At 38.0% G+C, this 24,503-nt stretch overlaps 2 protein-coding genes across 9 annotated transcripts in view; both read right to left on the minus strand.

The window, feature by feature from the left end:
• The window catches only part of LOC107084240 (carboxy-terminal domain RNA polymerase II polypeptide A small phosphatase 1-like), a 26,825-nt gene extending 25,661 nt beyond the window's left edge, over positions 1 to 1,164 (minus strand). The window contains exon 1 of the mRNA XM_015373983.1: positions 461 to 1,164. Within this exon, the coding sequence (XP_015229469.1) occupies positions 461 to 533 (73 nt within the window). The 5' untranslated portion in view covers positions 534 to 1,164. The remainder of the gene's footprint in view (positions 1 to 460) is intronic.
• A 3,780-nt stretch (positions 1,165 to 4,944) lies between these two features.
• The window catches only part of speg (SPEG complex locus), an 87,994-nt gene continuing 68,435 nt past the window's right edge, over positions 4,945 to 24,503 (minus strand). For 7 of the 8 annotated variants that reach the window (XM_015373970.1, XM_015373975.1, XM_015373977.1 and 4 more), the window contains 18 exons: positions 24,048 to 24,248; positions 23,702 to 23,759; positions 23,538 to 23,615; positions 23,284 to 23,456; positions 23,163 to 23,189; positions 22,923 to 23,075; positions 21,299 to 21,341; positions 21,126 to 21,191; positions 17,089 to 19,681; positions 16,833 to 17,003; positions 13,486 to 13,608; positions 11,818 to 11,982; positions 9,903 to 10,419; positions 9,593 to 9,832; positions 7,977 to 8,200; positions 7,810 to 7,885; positions 5,852 to 6,001; positions 4,945 to 5,761 (listed from right to left, as the gene is read on the minus strand). In XM_015373970.1, the coding sequence (XP_015229456.1) occupies positions 5,524 to 5,761; positions 5,852 to 6,001; positions 7,810 to 7,885; positions 7,977 to 8,200; positions 9,593 to 9,832; positions 9,903 to 10,419; positions 11,818 to 11,982; positions 13,486 to 13,608; positions 16,833 to 17,003; positions 17,089 to 19,681; positions 21,126 to 21,191; positions 21,299 to 21,341; positions 22,923 to 23,075; positions 23,163 to 23,189; positions 23,284 to 23,456; positions 23,538 to 23,615; positions 23,702 to 23,759; positions 24,048 to 24,248 (5,296 nt within the window). In that variant the 3' untranslated portion in view covers positions 4,945 to 5,523. The remainder of the gene's footprint in view (positions 5,762 to 5,851; positions 6,002 to 7,809; positions 7,886 to 7,976; positions 8,201 to 9,592; positions 9,833 to 9,902; positions 10,420 to 11,817; positions 11,983 to 13,485; positions 13,609 to 16,832; positions 17,004 to 17,088; positions 19,682 to 21,125; positions 21,192 to 21,298; positions 21,342 to 22,922; positions 23,076 to 23,162; positions 23,190 to 23,283; positions 23,457 to 23,537; positions 23,616 to 23,701; positions 23,760 to 24,047; positions 24,249 to 24,503) is intronic. The other variant, XM_015373971.1, reaches the window with a different exon arrangement.

Consider the following 24,503-nt stretch of genomic DNA (forward strand, 5'->3'; position numbering starts at 1 on the left):
ATATATATATATATATATATATATATATATATATATATATATATATATATATATATATATATATATATATAATTTTTACTATTATTATTTGATAGTTTTTTTCTCAATTTTACAGTGAGTGTTTAATTTCTCAATTTAAAAAAAGTGACACGTTGGGTTGATGAGTGTAATCGGGCGGTGTGACGTCACTTCCGCCACTTCTATCGCAGGCCAAAAGGGCCGCAACAATTATCTCTGTACACACAAGCAGAAATATTCACACTTCCACTGCAGTCATTTGTTTACGGATTACTTTCATGGGGAAATTAGCCGCCTATAATGTGCTGTAAGCAGATTAGCGCGTCGGCGCGCAGAGTTTTGGACGTTGAACTCTGAGCAGCTGCAGCAGAGAAAAAAAAAAAAAAAAAGAGAGAAAACTTTTCCTGACATGACAGCAGAGGACAAAAATGAAGACACTCACCCCTCTCCGATGCAGTTTTACTTCCCTCCTCATCCCGGCTCACTTGGGTGATTATTGAGGACGGATTGTCCATCACGTCCAGGTCCGGACCTCACGCGCTAAACTTAGGGATTGTTCCGCTGCTGCTGCTGCATGAAGCGAACATGTACGAGAAGAAAACTGAAAGGCGCCGGAAAAGTGGCAAAGCAGTCTCCTAAAGCGCCTCCATGAACTCCGCTCGCTAATCCGCTGACATAAGAAGTTACAAAGTTACCAAACATTTGTTTAAAAGAGTTGGCAACTTTGATTCAACATGGAGCTCAACTCCGTTCGCAATTTCAAGATACAAACATGGAGGTTTCAAGGCGCCCCCCTTTCACTTAAAGTGGCGCAGGAAGAGGGAACGGCTGTCACTGACACTCCGCCTAGCCGCGGCGACACATTTAGCGACGGTCCCTTAAAGTGAACGGCTCAAAGTTGGTCCAAAAGTTACACGGTGTTCTTTTTTTTAGTGCGACATACTGCTTTTAACTCCATAAACAGGAAAATTTTGAGCATTTATTGGAGAGTGCAGAGCAATCGGCTGCCATCTAAATGTGACGTCAAAAACTGAGCGATAGTATAAAAGTTACGCTAAGAAAGTGAACTTATTTACTGTCCCTGAAGCCTGGGCTCGTCGTATGCTCCAAATGCAACCATCGGCTGGGAGAAACAGCATTAAAAGTGTTACTTCAAACTTTTTTTGTCTCTTTGAAGTGGCAGCAGCAAAGAAACGCCCAGTTTGGGCTTCCTTGAAACTGCCTACATAAGGGAGCGTCATGAAAAAGTTGTACAGTTATGCTTTTTTTTTATTATTAAAGACATAACAGTTCATAACAAAATAAATATGAATATCTTTTCAATGTTTAATCACAAAAAGTTTGAACAATTATTGTAAAGTAAATGTTTTTATGTTTCTTTATAAATAATTAAGATGTATTATATAGTATAGTGGTTTTATTCACCCTTCATTTATTAATATTGTCCTTCATTGAAATGTTTTTTGTGTGTTAGACATTATAATTATTAAATTATATATATATTTATGTATTTATTAATTTATATAAAACTATTCCTAGATGTCAAAGTCAAATCTCTATCTCAGGAAAAGTGATGGAAAATAAGGTCTTATCTTATTTCTCTCAGTTATTTCCCACAATTACAAACTAGGGTCATTTTATTCAATAATTTAAACATTTTATATTTTAATTGTAAAGTAACTATTATTTGAATCACTACATATAAGAATTAATTAAAATGTCAAACCTACGTATTTCACATTTATATTTTTAAGATATATTTTTGGCTCTTCATATACCACCGGGTATCACATTGTGACATCACATTACAATAAATGTGAAAGTCATCTACTGACCACCACTTTGGGAACCCATGACCCATAAAATGGCTACTTTATTAGGTACACAAAGATTATTTCAGTGTTTTTCCCTCCTTTATTTAATGAAGTTTCCTATTCTGTATCCAGAAAGGTAACAATTCCATTTCTTTAAAATGTTGGTCAATATTACAATCTACCATTACACAGTTTGTTGGATTAACTAGCTCATTCAAAACAATTTTTTTAATCATGCATAATAAATCAGTTTCAAATAAGCTTAATGGTATGGAGAACTAAAATGAAAGAATTGTTTAGCTTGGCTGTTGCCACAAGACAGGAACAATATACTACTACTTCTTTTTTGGTAATTTTGTCTACATCAAACCCTACCTACATGTTCAGATTGGAGTGGTTTTTCATATATGGATCACTAACTGGACAGAGTGGTTGCCAAGTTTGTTGAGCTGATTAACTATTTGTGTTAGCTAAATGGATTGTGAGTGTACTTTGAAAAATAAAATCAGACCACTGTGTTAAAAGATGAATATATTTTAAGTATACTTTTTAATGGTGCACCCATTGCAGGTTTCAGGCTGACCGATTACGATAATTTTTGATTATTTACCGATTCTGATCGTGACTGATTCTGAATAAAAAAATAAAAAAACATCTTAAAAACCATTTTTTAGCTCCTTCAAAACAATAAAAACTTCTAAAATTACAAAGTATAGAGCATTGACTGTGGGGCCTTATTTATCAATGCTAAACCAACCATTTTATACCCAATGGTTTATTTAGTTTCCACATGGGTCAAGAGACACCAAATTGGAGGTCATGAGTTGATTTTTAGAATCACACGGACGAGACCCCAAAGGAATGTGAAATCCCAAACCGTACTAGATAAATATAAAAATTATCAAGAAAATATCCTCTTAAATAATTAAACAAGTCCTGTTGGACAGGATTTAATGGATTAGATAATCAAATATACAATTAAATCATGAAATGCTGAACTTCATTATCCCAATATTTAATATGTAATATTTAATAAGACACATTCCCTTGAAAATGCATAATAGTTATTTCAATTTATATTCAAAACTAGACAAATACATGCATCCTAGAATTTCTAAAAGTAAAATGTGAGGTAGATCTAAAAAAAAAGTGGACACCCTGTCTACTTTTAAGACGAGGCTTAAAACTTTCCTGTTTGATAAAACTTATAGAGTAGTTATAGTAGTGAGCTATCTCTATAGTTATGCTGCTATAGGCTTAGACTGCTGGAGGACATAGGGACCCTTTTTCATCACTCTGCTTCCTTATATCTCTGCCCTCCCACTCTTCAGAATTTCTTAGTTACCGGTAGTTCCTTTTTCATGAAAATCTCAGAGCTAATCTGCTTAACTGTGTCTGTCCTAAAGAGAGCCACCCATGGAGCTAATTTTGAATGTATTTTTTAATTATTTTATTGATCTCATTTGTTTTTTTTTTTAACTATCAAAAGGGACATTTAAATATATTAATCTAATTTAAATTTTTGATACTTTCAGGTGTTAAATTCACTTTCCATTTATTTTTAGTTGTTTAATAGATAGTAATATGACATTTAAATTTTAAATTTGAATGAACTTTTAATAATTTAATAGGACATTTCCCTATTTAATTTAGTTTCAGTTATTTCATTCAGTTGGCTACACTACAGCAGCATATTTTGTTTTAAATAAACATTGTATTATGTTGCATCTATTCATTTTATGAAAAGCTTATTTATATTATGGTACATTTCCATTTTTAGATTTTATTATATATTTTGGCCCTCCGTATACTTGAGGGATCACATCATCATGATCCTGAAAAACATCTTAGGGACCCGCGATTTGGGGTCATAGTGTACCGTAGAGACTCTAGACTCTTACTTTATGGGGTTCCATCATCCCAACAACCAAAAATGTAAACTTAAACTTAAAAAAAAACAGTCAATATTTCCAAATGTATGAATATTTTACTACATACTAGCTCATAAAAACATGTCAATCTTTGTCCACATATAAACACCGCAAATGGGTACATTTACAAATCTGTAACCATCCAAAGTCATACAAAAAGACTTATAGAGCGATTCACAAGACATTCAAATGTTACAAAGACTCCATGGATATTGGCCTAATTGTATGAATGAATGAGTTGTACTATCCAGATACTGTAACCAGCTGCAGAAGACATCACACATTTAAGATCAAACATTTCTGAAGTTTTATCCGAGGCACTGACTTGGACGACCGTGACTGAAGCGACCAGACAAACCGAACCGTAACAAAGACAATCCACGGCAATTAAGCGGAACATTGACACTTCACAGGAAAAACTCTACTTCACAGCCAGATCAGGGTTAAGAGGCGATAAAACCCCCTAAAACTATTGCCCTTTACACTCGACATTAACCAAGAACATCTTTTTCACTTCAATTTATTTTCTTTTTTTGCCTTACTGATCATTTAAAAGGTGACTCAAAAAACTAAACAAAACAAAAAAATCACTCACATGCAAATAAATTAACATTAAAAAAGTAAACATTTAAGAAAAGGGGGAAAATGTATATTTTTGGTGTTTTAAAATGAGACTAAATGCAAAATAAGTTAGCAGCTTTAATCGTGGTACATTAACATGATGCTTTTTTATACTGAACTGCAGAGTAAAAACCACCAAAAAGAGCATCATCAGGTTGGAAAATCATACAGAATATATAAGGCAAAAAATAACACTGTGCAATGTCAGAATCACCAAGTCACTGAGAGGATATGCAAAAGTCCTGTCCTTTGAAATACAGTTTATGAGCAGTTTGTCAATTGAATCAACTCTGAGTGCTCTTCACTTGAGGATGAAACTGCAGCTGTATGGAGGGAATTTTGTTCCACTATTTTTGCTCAAAAAACATATTTTGTAAATTAAATTTTAAAAAAAAGGCAATCCAGAAAGGAAACTTAAAAATAATAATAATAATTATAATAAAGGTTTTAATAGTAAATTTGCTGCTTTCTCAGATTTAATTTAAAAAGTATATATTTTTCAAAAAATGTTTTTTCAGATTTTATATGTTATTAAATTTTATATTAAAAAAAATCTGTTTTTTATGGATATATTTTCACAGATATTAATTTTTTTCTGTTTATTTAGATTGAGTTTGACAAATGTTATTCTTTTTAAATACCATTTTTATGGATCACATTCTCTTCACTTCAAGCCTAATACAAAAGCTCGGTCTAGGTAGACCAACAGAAGGCATGCCCCCAGAGGTAGAGAATGTGATCTATAAAACAGAAATATGAAGAAAAAACAGACAAAAATATATAATCTGTCAAAAAAAAGTTAGTTTTTGGGAAAAATTAAATTATAAAATATAAAATCTGTGCAAACATGAAAAAAACCCATATATAAATAATAATAATAAAAAAAAGCCTGAAAAAACAGCAAATTTACTCTCAACCTTTTAATTTTTTCTGGGTTTTTTCCCTTCAAATATCCATGTGCAAAACGCTTTCTTTGCTTGCAACAATAATGGACAAAAATTCACTCCATACTTTGAGTCTTGAATTGTTCCAGAACACTTGGCCACCACCTGTCAACCCGTGCTGCTTTTCAGTGACAGTTTGTAAACATGGCAGGTTCTCTTTGGGGCAGATCCACCTCTAGAGCTTTCAGCTCCCGTTTACTGCGGGTTGGATGCGTGTGCTGTGGTGCCCGACTGAGGGCTGCGTGGAGAGCCCTGGTAGGTCCGCAGCAGCACTTTGTGCTTGGTGGCGTTCTCCGTGCGACGACTCTGCTGCTCCACCAGGAACTCCTTGAGTCGATTGGAGGTGAAAGTCAGCGTCTGCCTCCTGAGCTTCATCAGATAGGAGTCTTGCAGCCAGGCCTGTGTGAAGCAGTCACGTGTGGTTGGGCGAGCCCTACCAAAGCACAGCAAATAGGGAAGATTATACCATTTTGAGTCAAATATCTTATTTATATCACATTTTATTTGATAAAGAAGAGGTCACCATGGATAACTGCTCAACATCTTCTTGAGAAAAACTGAGGCACTTTGGGAAACATTTGGGTAGAGTTTAGTTGGGTCGAACTTGGCCAGTAGGATTTTAGACTCAACCTGTCGCGGGTCCTTATCTTCGAAGGGAAGTCGGCCGCTAAGCCTGAGGGGAAAGAGGAACAAACAAAGTTAGATCTAACAGCAGAGCATCTGTGGACTTTAAGTGGGAGAAGCTTGAAACACTTTACAACGGGGATGGACTTTCAAGCTCCAGGGGCGGAGCTAGAAGGGGGGGCAAGGGTGGCATCACATACGCTAAAAGAGATCAAGTTTACTTTAAATGTCTAAAAAAAGACAAAATTGGTTACCAAATTACTGTTGTATTAAAAAAAATAAATAACAAGCAGGATGGATGGTTGAGACTCTCAGGAAACAAGATGATTTTTTGGGAAATCAAACAAATTCCTTCATAAAAAATTCATAGACATTCTAAAAAAAAATATTTAAGATCAGAGGTGGGTAAACTACTTATAAATTGGACTCAGATAATCAAGGTGCAAAAAGAAAAAAAACCTGTAAGGAGATTAGCTCCAATCATTAGCATTTCCAGCTCCACAACACAGACAGGAGGCTAATCCCCCGTTTAAATGAACAGGATGAAGGAAACCAGGCAGGGTTTTCATTTTCTGGAAGTGGATAATGTAACACTTACACTTTTCTTATATAGTAAATTTAATCCAAGAAATGACTCAAGTAAAAATAAAGTATTTAGTACAAAGGCTATTCAAGTACTAATTTATTTATCAATCTCAAGTTTTATTCAATGTTTAGAAATTACGACTATGAGCCAGTTCTGGTATTTTAAAGACTAAAATACATTAAAATAAATGTCATGATTATAAAAGAAAAAACTTATTAAACCAATACTGAAGGTGAGAAATTTATATATGATAAAAGAAACTTCCATTGACTATATGTATTGTTTACAGTGTGTTCAAACTTTTCGAATTACCTCTAAAAGTTTTTTTTTTTTTACTTTCTACTTTTATCTGTTTTCAAATCTTAGGATCAAAAACATTCCTCTCGTCTTGTAATTTGTATCTGGAAACAGCTGGTAAACAGCTTTACTCTGTGAGGCAGCCTACACCTTTATAATAAAGCTTATTGTTAGAGTGGCTCAATTTAACCTGAGCTATCTCCATAGTTGAGCTGCTATAGGCTTAGACTGCTGGAGGACATAAGGAGCCCTTTTCCTCTCTTCTACATTGTTCTTCTATTTTTGCATAATTTCTTCTTTTTTCTTTAACTTTGTTTTCTCTGTTTTTTTGTCTTAAAAGTGGCTACTACTCCTACTACTACTGTTAACAATGTCATGTTAAAGATGTTCATCAGTGTTTAGTCCTGTTTCTCCTTAAATTATTGCCTCAGCCTTACTAATTAGCTCTCTTTCATACTCTAACCTGATTACCCGCCTCAGCTTAACTGTTTCTTTCCCAGACAGAGCAACCCCTGGAACTAGTTTTCTGTTAACTTTTCTAGAAACATAGAAAGTATTTACAGATCAGTGCTTCTATGTTCTTTTTTGTATGTCTGCTTCTGTCTCCTCGAATCTGCAGTCGGCCTCAGTAGAAGGCCGCTCACACTGAGCCTGGTTATCAGAAGGGAGTTTTTCCTCTCTGTCTGTGCATGCATGGTCAGTGTGAGGGATTGCTGTACAATACCAGTGAATGTCTACTGCTTATACATACATCAAACTATTTAATGCATGGATGCAATCAACTGATTCTCCAGTCTGACTGTATGATCTGGTTGAATTATCTTTTTTAAAATTCCTAAAGATGTCATTTGGTGTGAATTGATCACATTTCAATACATTGAATTAAATGTAAGGCTTTTACAGGTCAAGAATCTTGAGTGACTTTCTGTTTTAAAATTTTAACTGTGCTATTAGTAAACTAGCACGGAGCTTACATGATGTAGGTCACGACTCCGACAGTCCAAATATCAGCAGGAGGACCGACGACTTCCCCCTTTACCATCTCAGGAGCTTATTAGAAAAAGTAAAGAAATACATGTAAAAATTCCAATATTTTTTTCTGCTCTCTTTTGAAGAGAAATCATCGGAAACGTGTCCTCACCCATGTAGTCCAGCGTTCCTGCTGCTGTGATCTGGGGTTCTAGCTTGAGAGGGTTGAAACTCTGAGCACTTCCAAAGTCTACTATCTTAACGACGTTCAGGTTGGTCACTAAGATGTTCTCCGGCTTCAGGTCTAGATGGAGGACTCTGTGATTGTGGAGATACTCCACAGCCTGAAGAATCTGAACCAGGTAGCCAACCACATCGTCCTCGGAGTAACGAAACCTTTAGGATAAAGGAGCATTGGAAAAGACGCCTTAGAATCTATCCACACAGAGACAAGATTTAGTAGAAATTAGAAAAGAAATTTGAATATAGAATAAAAAAAAATGAATATGAAAACAAAAATAAAAGTTTTACTAAATGCATTGCATTTTTTTTCAAGTTTCAGGTAATGAAAAGTGTTTTGTTTAAACCAATAACGGAACAAAATTCTCTCCATACGTTTTTGGAAGCCCATTAACGTTCGCTTTGTGTTCGATTTCAGAGGCTGCATCTTCCAACATTGGAAAAAATCGAAATCTAGATAAGTAATTTTTTCTTTAAATAAGTGCATTTGTTCTTGAATTGAGGAGATAAAGAGACATTTTGCCAATGGAACAAGACAATTTAGATTTAAAATAAGAAAACACAATTGCATTGTCCTATTTCAAGTGCATATTATCTAACTGTCTTATTTTAAGAGTAAAAATACTCATTCCATTGGCAAACTATCTCATTTACCTACTTAAAGTAAGGATAAATGCACTCAATTTAAGAAATTCTTACTTATTTCTAGAGCGTTTTTTGCTGTGAAGGGCCCAGTCTACCTGGACCGGCTCTTTTGAGGTCCGGGAAAATAACGAGGCCGGAAGGGTTTAGCTATGGATTCAAACAGGCCCAGCCTTCTCCAGCTTTAACCGCCCGTATGCTCTGTTGTGTAGCAACAGTTACAGTTGACACAAAAAGCAGGCGAAGAATGGATACCGAACTTCTTTTACTGTTCTTGGTGCTAATAACATTTTGGAGGAGCAGCAGTACCATTGTGGCGAATATCATATTTATAGTCCCCACACTGCAGATATATTGGAATCTGTGCTTACATGGCAGCAAAATCCATTTGCAAAGGGAGAGATAAACTCTTTTAGTAAAACAAACATTATCTGCCACATATTTGACTCAATAACCATTAAAAACAACTATTTTCATTTATTTAAGATGGAACTATTCACATACAATAGTCACCACTGTTCGGCGCAATTAACCTTTTCCTCTGAGCACCTAGCAGCCGGCCTGCAATGAATCATGGGATACCCAAGGTTGCGTAGGACACACCGGACCCCTACTTCAAAACGGGCAAAAAGAAGGCTGCATTTGGTGACCGCATAATGAGAAGTCTTGCAATCCGAACAGACCTCGGCGCCACACTATGACGTAATCGGGCGACGAATCTGGCCTTCAGAGGACGTAGCCGCTGAATTGGAACTCAACAAGAGTCCCTTTACACCTTCCAAAACACCAGTTTCAGTGCATTTCTATGCAACAGTGCCACCAAAGGGCCTGCCATACATACTACATTGTCCTTACGAGATGGCTGTGGACTAGCTCTCTCCCTAAGCATGTCGTTTCCTTTCCTACCTGTCGGCGAGGCTGTTCAGCAGCTCTCTGCCCGTGCAGTACTCTGCCACCAGCACGAGGTAGCGCGGTGTGACGTAGGCCTCGTGGAGAGCCATGATCTTCTCGTTGTGAAGCGACTTGAGGATCTCGTATTCCTTCAGCACTGCCTGCTTGCTCTCCTTGCTGTAGGGGATGATTTTGGCCATGTAGATTTTCCCCGTGGCGTTCTCTCTACACTCCCGGATCACCCCAAAGCGACCTCTGAATAAAGGAAAAAATAATAAATAAGGCGTCTTAACTTTCTTTGCTTGACTTAAACAGAGTATCTCACCTGGCCTTCTCCTCCAGGAAGGTGTAGGGTTTCTGTGGAACTCCCTGTCGCAGGGCAGTAGACGGCGTGGCGCGTCCAGACGGTGCCCCGTCCGCTATGGGGCTCAGGCTAGAGGTTTGGAGAACTTGTGGGGAAAAGGACACGGGGGTGGGAGCCACGCGAGCAGTGGCGGCAGTGGCGGGGACGTATGTGGGCACCGACGACACTGAAGGCTTGGTAGCGGAGGGAGGTGGGGCTACAAGGGGGGGTGAGGACTGGGTCATAGGGGTCACCACATTTACTGGACTCTGAGGCTTTAGCGCCACAAAGGAGGGAGAAGGCTTGACCATAGGGGGCGGCAGAGAGCTGCTCTGTTTCTCCTCTGGAGCTGTGCTCATAGATGGAGGGTCAGAGGTCAGAGGAGTAGAGGCGGTTCTGAGATCTGGGTCGGGTTTGAGCAGAGGGCATTTTGGCTCTGGCTCAGGTGGAGTAGAGACGGTTTTTACTACAGCGACAGGCGGCGAAACTCCTCCACCTGCTTAACAGAAACAAAACATTCATCGTCAGCCTGGAAACGTTGACGGGATTTAATGATCAAAACATTCCTTCTGTAAAAAATTGAGGATGCTTGAACGCATTTTTCTTCTTCTTTGGTAGTTTCATTTTTTGCCACATATCTGCCCCCTGTTGGCAGATCATGGTAGTACGATTTAAATGGCTGCAGTCAGTTTTATTTTGTATATTATCGTCATTTGCCTGTTTCCACCTTTTTTATTTTCTATTTTAACCAACATCTCAAGTTTCCGAAGATAAAAATGTAGCATAAGAAGAATTTTTTGATGATAAAAATTAAAAAATTAAAAAATTAAGACAACAAATGAAATAAGGACACAATTTTGATCAAATGTCAGTTCAACCCAGCATGACTTTTTATTTATCTCTTTTTCTTCTTACATAAAAGCCTCTTCATTGGATTTCATAAACCATTTAATCACTTTGGTGTTAACAGCTAATTCAAAGCAGGCCATTCTATTTAAGGTAATTTTCTTGGATAAAATCTTTGCTTCTTTTTCATAAATAACAATAAAGGTTTTAGCTATATTTCCCTTTAAAGTTTTTTTATTTCTGTTTTCTCAAATCCTATTTTTTTCTTTACTGTAATTTACTGTAGTGAATTTGTTGCAAGCAAAGAACTTGTGTTGTAAAATGATTAAAAAAATCAGATGTAAACCGAAATGAAAAAAACGCGATCCTGAAATAAAACTTTGATGAATATGTTAATCAACAAAAGATTTTGAGAGTATCTATGCTGTTTTCTTAGATTTTCTTCCCCTGAATTTGTTGTTTTGTATTTTTCAAATGGTATTATTGAAAATTCTTTTTAATTTAAATTAAAATTTTTCATATAACATTTTTTATTTTCTGGCAGAGCTTTGCATTCTGGCTTTCCTCTGGCATTAAAAGTGAAGAAGCATTTCTATTGGTTGTTCATAAATTATTATTATTTTTCTTTTCAGGTCCAAGTGCCCATCAAGAGGGAGCATTTGTATTGGACTTTTAGAAAATCTGGTCTGTAAAAGGTTATTTAAAAGGATTCAAGGGAACTTGAAACGAAAATGGATAAAAAAAATCACATTTGTAAAACACATTGAAAAAAAAAGTGAAAATATAAAATATTAAAAAAACAAAGAAGAAATTTAAATAAATGCTAAAAAAATGACAACAAAAAATATTTCTTTGAATAAAATGTTTTTAAAAACTTTTTGTTTTTATATTTCCATTTCCAAAATATGTCCTTTGCAACAATAATAGTACAAAACTTATTCCATACTCCTCTCCCTGCAATTCCTTAGTCAACTTTTGATTTTCTTTCTGTTGGCTAAATTCTAAAAAGAAGTCCTCTCTCCTGATCCTATAGATTCACACTTTAACCCACCTAGTGAGTCCAGGCAGACTGGAGAGGAGCAGTTGCTGTGAGGTCCTTGTCCTGCCTTGTTGACACAGGAGACTCTGAACTTAATTGTGCCCCCTGGTGGCAGGTCGGTGGCATTGTAGTAACAATCTGCTATTCCAGTGGCCACAGTAACCCAGCTGGACTCGCCTAAAGGACAAGATCATAGAAGAAATGCAAACATTTTACAGCAGCAATCAAGTGTTAAAACTTACACAACAATTAAACTGAAAAACACAAGCAACAAAAAAAGAATAAAATGTCTTGTAGTTACTATCATGACCGCTAGGTGGGAGCATTGGCATGATATTCAAATCAATGCTGCCGGAGTCTGAATTCCTCAGCAGACCAAGTGAACAAATCAGTTTGAAATGAAAGCTGACTTTGTTACTTTATTTAAATGTTTTAAAAAAAATCAACATTACTTTTAAAAATTCACATTTTTAAGAGAATTCAGGTCTTTTACTCATTTCAAATACAAAATACAAAAGCTGCTAAAAAATTGTGAAGGAAGGAAGGAAACAAGGAATGAAGGAAGGATCCAAGGAACGAAGGAAGGAAGGAACAAAGGAAGGAAGGAAGGCCCCATGGAACAAAGGAAGGAAACAAGGAACGAAGGAAGGATCCAAGGAAGGCAGGAACAAAGGAAGGAAGCAAGGCCCCATGTAACAAAGGAAGGAAACAAGGCACGAATGAAACACAGAATGAAGGAAGGATCCAAGGAACAAAGAATGGAACCAAGAAATGAAGGAAGGATCCAAGGAATGAAGGAAGGATAGAACAAACATAGGAACGAAGGAAGGAATGAACAAAGGAAGGAAGGAAGACCCTATGGAACAAAGGAAGGAAACGAGGAACGAAGGAAACACTGAATGAAGGGAGGATCCAAGGAACAAAGGACAGATCCAAGGAACAAATAAAGGAACCAATGAACAAAGAAGGGAACCAAGGAATAAAGGAAGGCTGGATCCAAGGAAGGAAGTATGTAACAAACCAAGGAAGGAAGAAAGGTAACAACCAACGAAGGAAACACACGGGAAGAAGTGAACAAGGACACAAATAGGGAAGTAACAAAATCAAGTCGATACATTGTTAAGGAAAAACAAAACAAAATTCATAAGTATGAAATAAAGAAGGTAATGTCTGGAAGGATTATAATAAATAAAGTTAGAGCAACCAGGAAAAGGAAGGAGAAAATAGGGAGAATAAAGGGAAGATTCACAAAAAACGAAGAAGTTAAAAACAAAAGAGGAAAGATGAAGCACAGAATAAAGGAAGGAATAAAGGAAGAATGTTAACTTTAGAAAATGGGAATTTAATGAACACCTTAAACTAACTTCCAGACCTGTTTGTTCTACCTAGAAACCCTGCATGTCTGCGTCACCATCTTTGTATCCAGCACATGAGGAGCTGCTGATGATTCAGTGTAATGACAGAAAGCTCTGGCGAACCATTACCCACTTGAAAGCTGACTCACTGGATGTCATTAAGACTGTCTTTATGGAGTGGGAGGCTTTATCTCCCAACAGCATCCTTTAACTTCAGAGTCTGTCAACCACTAACCGGGTTTGGAAGGATCCATTGTTGTTTCCTCTGCCTGACAGTTACGCACGATGGGAGTTAATTAAAAAAACAGAGAGATGAGACACTCACCTTCGGTTTTCCTTTCCAGGGAGTAGGTGCACGGGGATTTGGTGTCTGATGGTTTCCACAGAACCAGAGCTGTGTTGTTGTAGGTCTGAGCTACTTCAGGTGTCCCAGGTCGTTTTGGAACAGCTGGAGTGAATGGGTCGGGGAATCGATGGAAAAGAAAAGACATATAAGGCTAGTATTTATCTGAAAAGTATGGAGTGAATTTTGTTCCATTATTGTAGCAAGTAAAGATCATAATTAATTTAACATTAAAATAAAAAAAAAACAAAAACAAATGTTTTTATTTTCTCAGATGTTTAAGAATTATTTTCTTCATTTGTTTTTTTCCCCCCTCAATTTTATATTTTCACTGTATTTCCCGTCTTCAGATGGAGTTTTACAAATAACATTCATTTCAAAATGTATTTTACAGAAAACCTTCTCTTCACTTCAAGGTGAAGGACTTCCCTGTGGAGTAAAGAGGGAATATGCATTTTCACTGGGCTGAATTCAACTTTTTTGAAATAATTACATTTGAAAAAAACAAAAACAAAATAATAATAATAATAATATATATATATATATATATATATATATATATATATATATATATATATACACACAAATAATTGAAAAAAAAAATGAAAATCATAGAAATCTATGGAGGGATTTAGGGGGGCTGTGTAATTTTTTTTTTATTCGAACACAAGAAAAACATTTTTTGAGAAAGAGTTCAGAAAAAAACGCATTTAGAATTCCTTTGCTGTTACTTTCTTGTATCAAACATTTATTTAATTCCCTAATGTGCTGTTTACATTTATCATTTCTGTTTAATATTGCTTGTAGGTCATAATCTGATGCTTCTTTGACACTTAACTTTACTCAAAAAAACAAACAAACCAAAATATCTAATAGTTCCTTTTGTTTGTTTTATTTCTTAGTGGTCCTTAATATATTATGCTGGTACTAGTGTACCCATCAAAGGCACTGCATTAATTATGTTTCAGGGATTTAACAGTTCTCTAACCTCGACTGATGCAGTAAGAAGCTCTGCATTCCTTTAGGCCAGAACGCAAGTTAAATCTTTTATATATTATGCAATGCAAATTAAAATAAACTACAGCAGATCAGAGAAATACATGCCTCCCCAAAAGGCAGCGAATGGTTGGAAGTATTAACGACTTTTACTGATGCAGGACATAATGAACCATGTAGACTCCAAGGTCTTTAGAGAACCACTGGTCCATGCTCATAAAAGGGATTTCACACTGCAACACGAATGGTGAGTGCGAGTGATCCCTGATGTAGAGGTTTGTTCAAGAGCAAAGCAGTGCAAAAGACCTGTTTTTATTGATGCAAACATGCAGGTAGAGCTCTTCCGAGCTCTGGTGCGTCTTTCTGTCTGGTCTCTGGGTCTGATCTGACTGCCTCATTATCTCACCTCTTTTATTCCAGGGATTCTATCCCAGAACAGGTCCAGGTCAGATGGAAGTACCATTGGAAGCGGCTGTGATCCAGCTCACTCACACTTTACAATGTTTTGCCCTTTTTTTGGCCGATTTTCTAGTCATTTGAGATTTTTTTATATCGGGCAGAGTTTCAGCCTCATTGTGCGTCCTGCGTCGTGTAGTATACAGGGTGTAACGAGGGGTGATCAGCCCTTTACAACCACCTCTCGATCAGGAATCGAGGTTGGGAGAAAATCTAACTTGACTGAAATTCAGTCAGCCCTCGTGAGGTGTTCGTGGGCAAATCCTGCTGTTGAAGCAGAGCCACGAGCGTCTATGAGCCGATTTACCACAACCTCACGATTTTCTTCGTACAGTTTTAGCTGTAGTGGCATGCAAATAACATCGTACAATGTGTGTTCAGCCTAAAGCAGTGGAGAAAAGCTTCACTTCTCCTATTTGATGACTCAATAAAGTGAGTGTAGCTTTGTCGCCCTTTGGCCCGGCAAATTGCTAGCGAAATGTCAGACAAAGCTCACTGACTACGGCTAGCTTCCTTACATGTCTCTCTCCATTGTTTACTTTGTAAGTTTGGGCTCCCAATAAAGGACATATTCTTCTTTAAAGGATCATTATCAGGTTGAAACGCCCATTACGACAATGTCTAAATGAACCAAACGGACATTTTCTGGACCAACTAACTATAGCATAAAGGTTTCAGACATTCAGCCTTCCTGACAAACACAAATGTAAGTACAGCATACTCTAATGCACAGACAGCTCAGTTCTCCTATGGCAAGTACACCTAAACATTAATGCAACTCCCAGAAAGAAAATAAAGGAAATATAGATGTGTTTTTAGGTCACAACCAGTCTGTTCAACAATAGATGCTGAAGGTAGTTAAACGGCAACACTGACTTGATCGAAATACAGCAAATCAGAGTTCCTATCTCTTATTCCTTCACCTTCCCCTTGATCAACAGTAAGAAGAATATCATGGCTGGAAAGGAAGTCCAGACTGCCAGTATCAGGACAGCCTTTAGCCTTGCCTACCATACATCACTACGTGATAAAATCGCACATAGATAATGGTAATCAAATGTCCCACAAATGTAGCAAATGTGTAAACTTCTCCATAATAAAAATCTAATGGCTTATACATTAAGGGCTAATATGTAATGTCACACACAGGAGTGTGGGATTCTTCATCGCTCTTTAGCACCAGATGGGTACATCGCATGCCCCATGCTAAACTAGAAATGCATTCAGACAGCGCAGATCTCTAGCTCATTGTGATATTGCTAATCCCTATATTCACAGAATCTTTAAAACATTTCTGGATCCAGATGGTGATTCAGATCACCACCAAATTTTAATAATTTGTTGCCAGTCTCAATACAAGCCCTCTCAGAAAATTTCGGCAAAATCCATCCATACCCTTTTTAAGTATTTTGAAACAGACAGACAAACCAACAGCAAAGAAAACATAACCTCCTTGCAGGAGGCAATGGACTCAATTTGATGTATTTAGGTTAAACCCCTGTATTTTGTTCAGTTAGGTATTTTCTAGCTACCACTATGCTATTTTTGTCTTTTCAGAGCAGTCCTCGAGAGCCACACTCATCATACCGGTTGCTGTTTGGGCATGAGCCCCTGCAGCTAATATCAATCATCATCAGTTCAGTGGGTGCTAAATATATTATTAGGTTAGCCTAGCATAAAGTCAATCTGCTTTCATTTATATTCCTTACAGCTGCAATAGCATTCGGACAAATCTCTCCGCAATTAAAATTCAATAATGTAAAATGTTTCATTAGGAAAATTACTGTATGGCTTTGAAGTGTAAATAAACATCTAAACATTGTAGGGGGGTAAGTTGCAAGTATTTAAGTAGCTTTGGGAAAACGGGAACCACTTACAAGCTACAGAAACTGTGCAAGAAGTTGTGATAGTAGCGATTGGGTTGGTCGCAACACATTCGTACACCCCAGCATCTTTGTGGCCACACTTCTGAATTGTAAGGAGTTGCCTGCCGTCAGGGTGGGAGATGCATTTGGTCCTGCTGTCAGTCACCTCCAATGGCTTCCGGTCTGGAACGCAGGGTAAAAACAGAAAAGAAATCAGCCTCAGTGTTTGATTAAATATTAGTTGTAAAAATTGGGTATTTGAAGTTACCCTTCATCCATGTGATTTCTGGGTGTGGACTGGCAGCTGGAAGGCAACTCAGAGTCACATCTTCCCCCTCCAATAGGACGTGGTCCTTTAGTTTAATGTGGAACACCGGAGCAAAATCAGAAGCAGAGCGGATGAACTGCTGGCTTTTTGTCAGACCTTCCTCTTTGGGTGCAGATGATGGTAAGTCAGTCTGGGAGGGAGTTTTCTCTCTCTTGCTTCTGGTCAAGCCCCACCTGTCCCACCGTGATCGTCTCTCATTTTCTGAGGCTTTATCTGACTGGATACTAGAGGTGGAGTCAATTGATTCCTTGGATGTAGCAGTGCCAGTTTGCTTTGCCAACTGATTTTCAGGGATGCCCATTCCTTTGAGTCCACGGCCTTCAGAGTGCGAATGACGATGTCGAGCAAGCAGGGGTGTGCTCCTACCCTCTCCGTCTACTTTTCTCTCTTCTGACTGACTACGGATTTTGGAGGATATTTCCGCCACTTTGTTCTCAAACTTGTGACGTATTGCTAGAACAGGAGATTCAGAGACCTTGTTGATACCCTTTTGAACAAGGTCCTTTTGACTCCCCTTTGCCTCTTTTGCTTTTCTCTCCTCTGACTGACTTCGAATTTTTGCAGAGATCCCTGCTACTTTGGACTCAAACTTTCGCCTCATGGCAGAAACCGATGACTCGTCAACTGTTCTGGGTTCTCTCTCCTGAGACGGTCTCCTCTCTCCAGCAGCGTTCAGATCCTTTGTATCTAGAGACTTACTGCGACCAATAGCCCATGAAACCCTCTTGTTTGCAGCACTTTCCTGTATATTTGGTCGCTTTTCCTCTTTTTTCTCAATAGAAGTAGACCTCCTTCCTCTTAATGAAAACCTCCCCATCAGACCAAAGCCTGTGTCCCTATCAGCCTCTCTTAAATCTTGGACAGACTTGGATTTCTCCTGAAGTCCCGAGGAAACTACTGCAAGAGGTGCACCTCTGGGTCCCGGCCTGTAAATATCCTCTCCCCCTTCAACTGTCTTGCGGCTCAACACTGGGGATTTCTCATCAGATCTGTTTCTGGTCAGTTTACGGAGTCCCCGGGTCAGGGATGACTCGCGTTTCTTGAACTTTGCCTCAAAGACCTCTTCTGAATCAATGTCTTTAATGTCCGTTCTTAGAACAGGTTGGCGAGGGATGATGGTAAGATCGGGGTTTGAAGATGAGGGAAGAGAACCAGGATGTCCATCCCCCTTTGCCACTTTGGCAAACACAGCTGGATGCTCAGGTAATGGAGATATATCTAAGGGGTTCAAGTCGTTTGGTTTGTGTGAAACAGTAAGGGATTTTGATTGGGCCAGTTGATATGGTACAGCAACTCTAGTCTCTACAGTCATGCTACCTTCTGTCCCTTCCACTTCCATAACATTTTTAGGGGATATAACAGAGGCAGATTGTGTTTCAGATTCTGCTTTGGTCCTCTCTTTTTCTACCTCTGCATCCAAATGTTCTTTCAAATTGTGATTATTTTGCAGTTGATCTATATTGTCTGCAGCTGGGAGATCAAAGCAGGCATTTTCTCCTGGCGAGGTTGATGTAGACTCCATTGTAGCTTGTTCAGTGAGTGCAGACATTGATATTGCTTCCTGAAGTTTCTTTCCTTCTGTGCTAGCAATGGAAGAAGAGGAAGTAGAAGGTATCTCCAAGGGGGCTCCAAACCTACGGTGCAAGGGCATAGGCTCTGAATCCCCCTGTGAAAAGGAGACACTTTTACGAAAAAACTTAGTCTTTGGCGTGTCTTCTCCGGAACTTTCACATGAGGCTGCTTTGGTAAGGGTTGATGGCCCTTCCCTGGATCTTCTTAAACTTCTCTCAAGAGACCCTGTCTGCCTTTCTTCATCAATGCCAAGAGTTTCGAACAATGGCCCTCGTAGGCCACTCATTTTTTTATCAACGCTTCCTCCCCTGAGCAGCCGTTGCCTCATTAGCTCTAGTTTTAAAGCATAATCTTCCTGACTTAATATTTTGGCCCCAGGGCTTGAGCTGCGATTGGGCAGTTCCATAGAAACAGCCTTTTTTAGGCCCTTCTTACCTCCCTCTGTGTTCTCATTTGCATTTTGTTCTTCTGGGTCAATGTGAAGAAGAAGAGCTGAATCTGCAGAGCTGCCTCTTCTCATGGTACCCCTCCTGGCTTTTGTCTGTATTTCATTCGACTCTGTACTTGATCCTTTCTTAAGGTCTTCTCCTTTAGCCTTTCCAACTCTCTTTTCAGTTTCAGCCTCATATAACATGGTTTTATTCCCCTCTGCTGTAGAGCTGTCTATACCCACAATTTCTTCTTTTCTTTTACTACTGACATCAGCTATTGGGAATCTGGCATCTTCATCTCCTGGGATCTCATTCAGAGAGACCCTGGACCCAGAGAAGACCATGGACAAGGGCATCGGAATAAATGGCAGCTCATCGACGTCTGCGTCCGAATCTGAAGAAGAAGAAGGAGGCGGGGAGCCTTCTTTCAAATGACGGGCAATGGCTATTGAAAGGTGGCTGGAGGAGTCATTCAGGAGCTCTGGGATTGACCTCATCACCATCTTTGATTTATAGTTGATAAGGGAACGCTGAAATAATAAACACAAAAGACCTGGGGTAATTTCTTATGATGTTTTACTATAAAAGGTTTGTTAATATCAGCTCCAACAGCAACGAGGGGTTGAAACAAATACAAAAATGAAAGTAAAAATATGAATAATATGAGGCCCCCAGTTTATCACATGCATGGTGCAATTTTTATGTTACATTTTTAACGTTGCATGAGCTAAACTAACGTTAGCTTCACAGACAAGTAGGAGAGAATCTATAGGAGTATTAGAAGCAAGAAATCACAGAGATAAGAGTCTCATTGTCACACAAAATGTTCAAAAAACGAATGTGGGGGTAGTTTGCATGTGTGTCTTAAATGAAACTGCTTGTTTGATTATTTGCTACACTTGTGCCTTTTTGGCAGAATTCTGAGTTGCTTTCTGGAATAGGGTTGCCAACCGTCCCTTTAAAAACGGAATCGTTCCGTATTTAGAAATAGAGGTACCCGTCACGTATTTAGTGGAAAAGGAACGCACTTTGTCCCGTATTACTGTGACAGTAAAAAATAGAAAATGAAGCACAATGGCGCTTTAGATACAAAACTTACGGTAAACTTGTTCCCGGACCCTGTCCTGCTTTATGACCAATGAGCTGACAACATATATGTAACGATCCAGAATACCCTCATCCCATTGGTCGAGCCAAGTGTTGCTCACGGAGAAGATAGCGGGAGACAACAGAACAGTATAGGGGACAAAGGGGGTAATTTAAATGCTGACGCTGCTTTACTCAGTATTACTCTGCAGCACTCAAAGAAAAAACAACTCCTCACTGCTGCAAGAGCTCAGAGTAAATACAATGGGAAAAAGTAGGCTATCCCCACATAATGTGGCATTGAGCTAATTATTTTTTTTTTTCTGTTTTACAACTATAGCCTACAGTCATTGCTTTTAAGTTTGCTGTTGCACCAAGAATGTGCAATGTTTATTAATAGTTTTATATTCATTTTTACAGTTTGAAGTTCAGCAGGACAGACTTATGTTTAAGATACCTATTTTATTCAGCAGAGTTTGTTTTTGTATTAAAGTGAATTACTAGATAATAATTTGTTTTCCATGTGTTCATGTCACTCACAAATATGTATCTAATTTAATGCAGATTTGAGTCAAATTGTTAAAAAATCATTTCAGACACAAAGGGGACTAAAAAAAAAAATCACCACGCCAGGAGGAGGCAATCGAGTCAGCTGGCATGCACATGAGGTGTCCCTTTTTTCTTTTTTTTTTTTTTCAAGGAGGTGGCAACCCTATGCTGGAGGCACTGTGAATGTCCAGGCAAATCTTACTTAATTCCTTGTTTTGTTCAGAAAAGGTCCATATTTTATTTTATTTTTTACCAAAAAAGGGATATCAGTGTCTCTTTAATCTCACAACACTGAATAACAAACTCTATGCCTGCTGAACAACCTCCCGTTCGTCTTACCTGCCACCGCCTTCTAGCGATAACCTGCTTCAGCATAGCCGTGCTGATGCTCTTATTTGTAGGTGCCTATAAGGCAAAACACAGGGTTAGAGTTTTAGGTCATTGACTTCAGTTAAAGTATAAATAAATCTTCAAAAGAAGAGGCATTGTTTTACTTTTAAACAGTGGCTCACCTTGAACCAAGGATGACGAAGGCACTCTTTGGCATTTGGTCTCCTGGGAGAGGGAAGATTAAATATAAAGCAGTGCAAAAGTATTTAGACTTCCTTCAACTTTTCCACATTTTACCATGTTTATATTAGCAACTCTGGGTTGATCAGTCAAAACAAAGAATGCTATTACCAATAAAAAATAATTATAGTTTCAGGTATCCTAATATAAAGAAATCTTAAAAGTGTGGCAGTCAGCTGATTATAGAGACATACTTCTGGGACCTATCAGCTTTATACACGTAGTCTGACATTTTTTCTCCTCTCTTTGTAAATTGAATATGATTCATTAAAAAAAAAGTAGAGCTTTTTCCATTTATAAACAAATTCTCCATATGATTTTGGTTTGGACTTTGACTGGGCTGTTCTTACTTATACTGAATTTAAGCAAAAATAAATACAAAACTACTTCAAGTACAAGATGAGGCTGAAAACACACCAAAATTAACACACAGGCACTCAGAAACCTTTTAAAAATGATTTGCTGCAAGCAAAGAAATTACTAAGCAGTAAACTGCAAACACAAAACCCACTATTAGCACATAGGTGATGTGTGAAACCATATGCTGTTGCCATCCTGACTTGTGGTCTTTTTTCTACTTGCAGTTCTTTTATGGAGTGTCTTTTGCACAATTATTGGTTCAAGTTAAGTATATGCGTTTTGAATTGAAATAATAAAAATGTAATCCAGAAATTAAAATAAAAAAAACTTAAATAATGATCATTTTAAAAACGGTTTGGAGAGTAGCCTAGCTGTTTTGTCAGATTTATATTTTTTTTTTAAGATAACATTTATAAAATTGACAAACTTTTATATCAAATGTAGTTTTTTTGGGGGGTATCTGCTGTTTTCTGAGATAAAAATTGTATTTAAATTTTATTCTTCTTGTATTTTAGTTTTCTCTCTCTTTATTTTCAGATAAAAAAAATGTTTATATGAAGTTTTAAAAATTGCAACCTTTTCAAACAGCATTTGAAAAGCATGAAAAAATCTCTAAGCTAAGACTTCAGCAACAACTATTTCTTTATGACTCCATACTTCAAGCTCAATGTAAATCCTGTAAATAAAGAGAAAAAAAACATTCTAAAAATCTAAAAAAAAAACAGCAGTTACTCCACAAAACATTTTTTATTTAAAACGTTTGTTAAAAGTTTCATTTTGTGTGCCTATTTACAAACTCATTCCATGAATCTTTTCTACAACAACATTTTGGTTGTCAGAATGATTTATGTGTTTGAAGCAAGTTTTCGCTTTCTTTGCAAGATATTCCATTTGAACTTGTGTGTTAGCCTATTTTTTTCTTTTTAAAGCTAATTTATATTTGCAGTACTTTTATATTTGCTTTGCCTTAATGTATATGCACTGGTTTTGCACCTATATTAGTTTCTGTTTCTTTTTAAACCTCTTACTGTTTCTTTCTTTCTTGATTGTTCTATGTTTAGCTATAGCTAACGCACTCCCTGCTATATAAGGCATCCCGCAGCATGATGCTGCCACTAGCAACTTTGCAGACAACTTGTATTTTTTATTTTACAATACAGTTTTTCACTCTCTGTAGAGGTTCAGAATCGATTAACAGACGCTCACAGCCTGTCCACCACCAGCAGCTTGATGACGAAACCCTTGGCCTCCCTGCACAGGTCTGAAAACATGGCCTCCTCGAATGCCACGTTGTAGTTCCTGATGTTCAGCGCAGTGGCTCTGTCATTCTCACCAGCAAACGGAGACACTCCAGTTAGACTGGAACACAAACATATTAGGGTTCATTTATTTTTCAGTTTGATGCATTCCAGGACTAAATATTTGACTGAAATCTCTGCAGCCTACCAGAGATAAGTGATGACTCCAACAGGCCTGTGGAGAGCAGGAAGTGGATTACGACATGCTAATCTATGGCTTCCAGTGGAATTAAGAGTCGCTTATCAAGTCTTGGAGGCGGGAGGCTTACCATATGTCTGTTGCCGTGGAAATTGGAGTTTGGTTAACAACCTCTGGAGCAACATACTCCGGCGTTCCGTATTTGCAGTAATACTCCTCTGAAGTTTCCAATTTCATGGCGTTCCCAAAGTCACAAATGCGGATTTGGTCACTTCCTGGACTTGCCATTAAAATGTTTTCCGGCTAAAGGGGACATAAGTGTAAGTGATATGAGTAGCTACCCCTGATTAATAAACGATGATCATCGTAGGGATGCACCGATACCTTTAGGTCGAGGTGAGCTATGTTTTTTTGGTGAAGATACCGAAGCCCTTCCAGAATCTGTTGAACCAAGCTGCGGATCTGCATGTTGAGAGATTATAAAAAAAAACGATTAACTTTAAAGTTACGTCACGTGGCTGCAGAGCATCAAGCAGAGCAAAACGCACCAGCTTCTCTGCGACCGTTGTTTTCTTCACCATCCTGTCCAACATTTCTTCGTGACATCTTCACAAAAAGCTGAGGGGAAAAAAACCTGAACCGGGAGTCGACTTTATGATTCGAGTGGTGGGTGCAGGAGAGATGGATTACAAATGAGCAGAACTCCCACGCCTGCTATCTATTGCTAATTCCTCCCAGCAGCAATGAGTCAGAGAAGAGTAGCTACATCATGTGTGCCCAAGGCAGCTGCAGAATACATTTGTTTTGTTTCCTTTCTGTCTAGAAATATCAACATTTTTCTTTCTAAAAGAGCTTGGGGAAACAAAAAAAGCTAAAGTCCAAGTGAAAGGATACAGCTCTGTGATGAGCACCACCACATTCTTCTTCTCAAAAGCATCGTGGAAATAAAGAATCTGGTCATTGTCCAGCTGAGCCAGCAGATCCATCTCCCTGAGGGCCGCTGCTTTCCTCTTTCCCCGGGCAGAGATGAATTTAGCAGCCAAATCCGTCTTCTCTGTTTTTAGCGTCACCCGTTTCACATAGGAGAACGCCCCCCTGGTTCAGCAGGCAAACAGAGAAGCATCATTAGTCCAAACATGTGTGTGTGTCTACCCTTTTTACATGACATCGTACATTGTCACTGTTAATGCTCATGTTAGTTCAATGTTTCGATGACTGTGTCCCCAAGCATGAAAGCACCCTGGGCAAGAGCCGGTTATCCAATTTAAGACAATAAATATATATATATAAGCATACATTTATATATATATATATATGTATATAGATATACGTGTGTATATATATATATAC

This window comes from Cyprinodon variegatus, unplaced genomic scaffold (genome assembly GCF_000732505.1).
Source record: "Cyprinodon variegatus isolate N-32 unplaced genomic scaffold, C_variegatus-1.0 Scaffold95, whole genome shotgun sequence".
NCBI classification, from domain to species: Eukaryota; Metazoa; Chordata; class Actinopteri; order Cyprinodontiformes; family Cyprinodontidae; genus Cyprinodon; species Cyprinodon variegatus.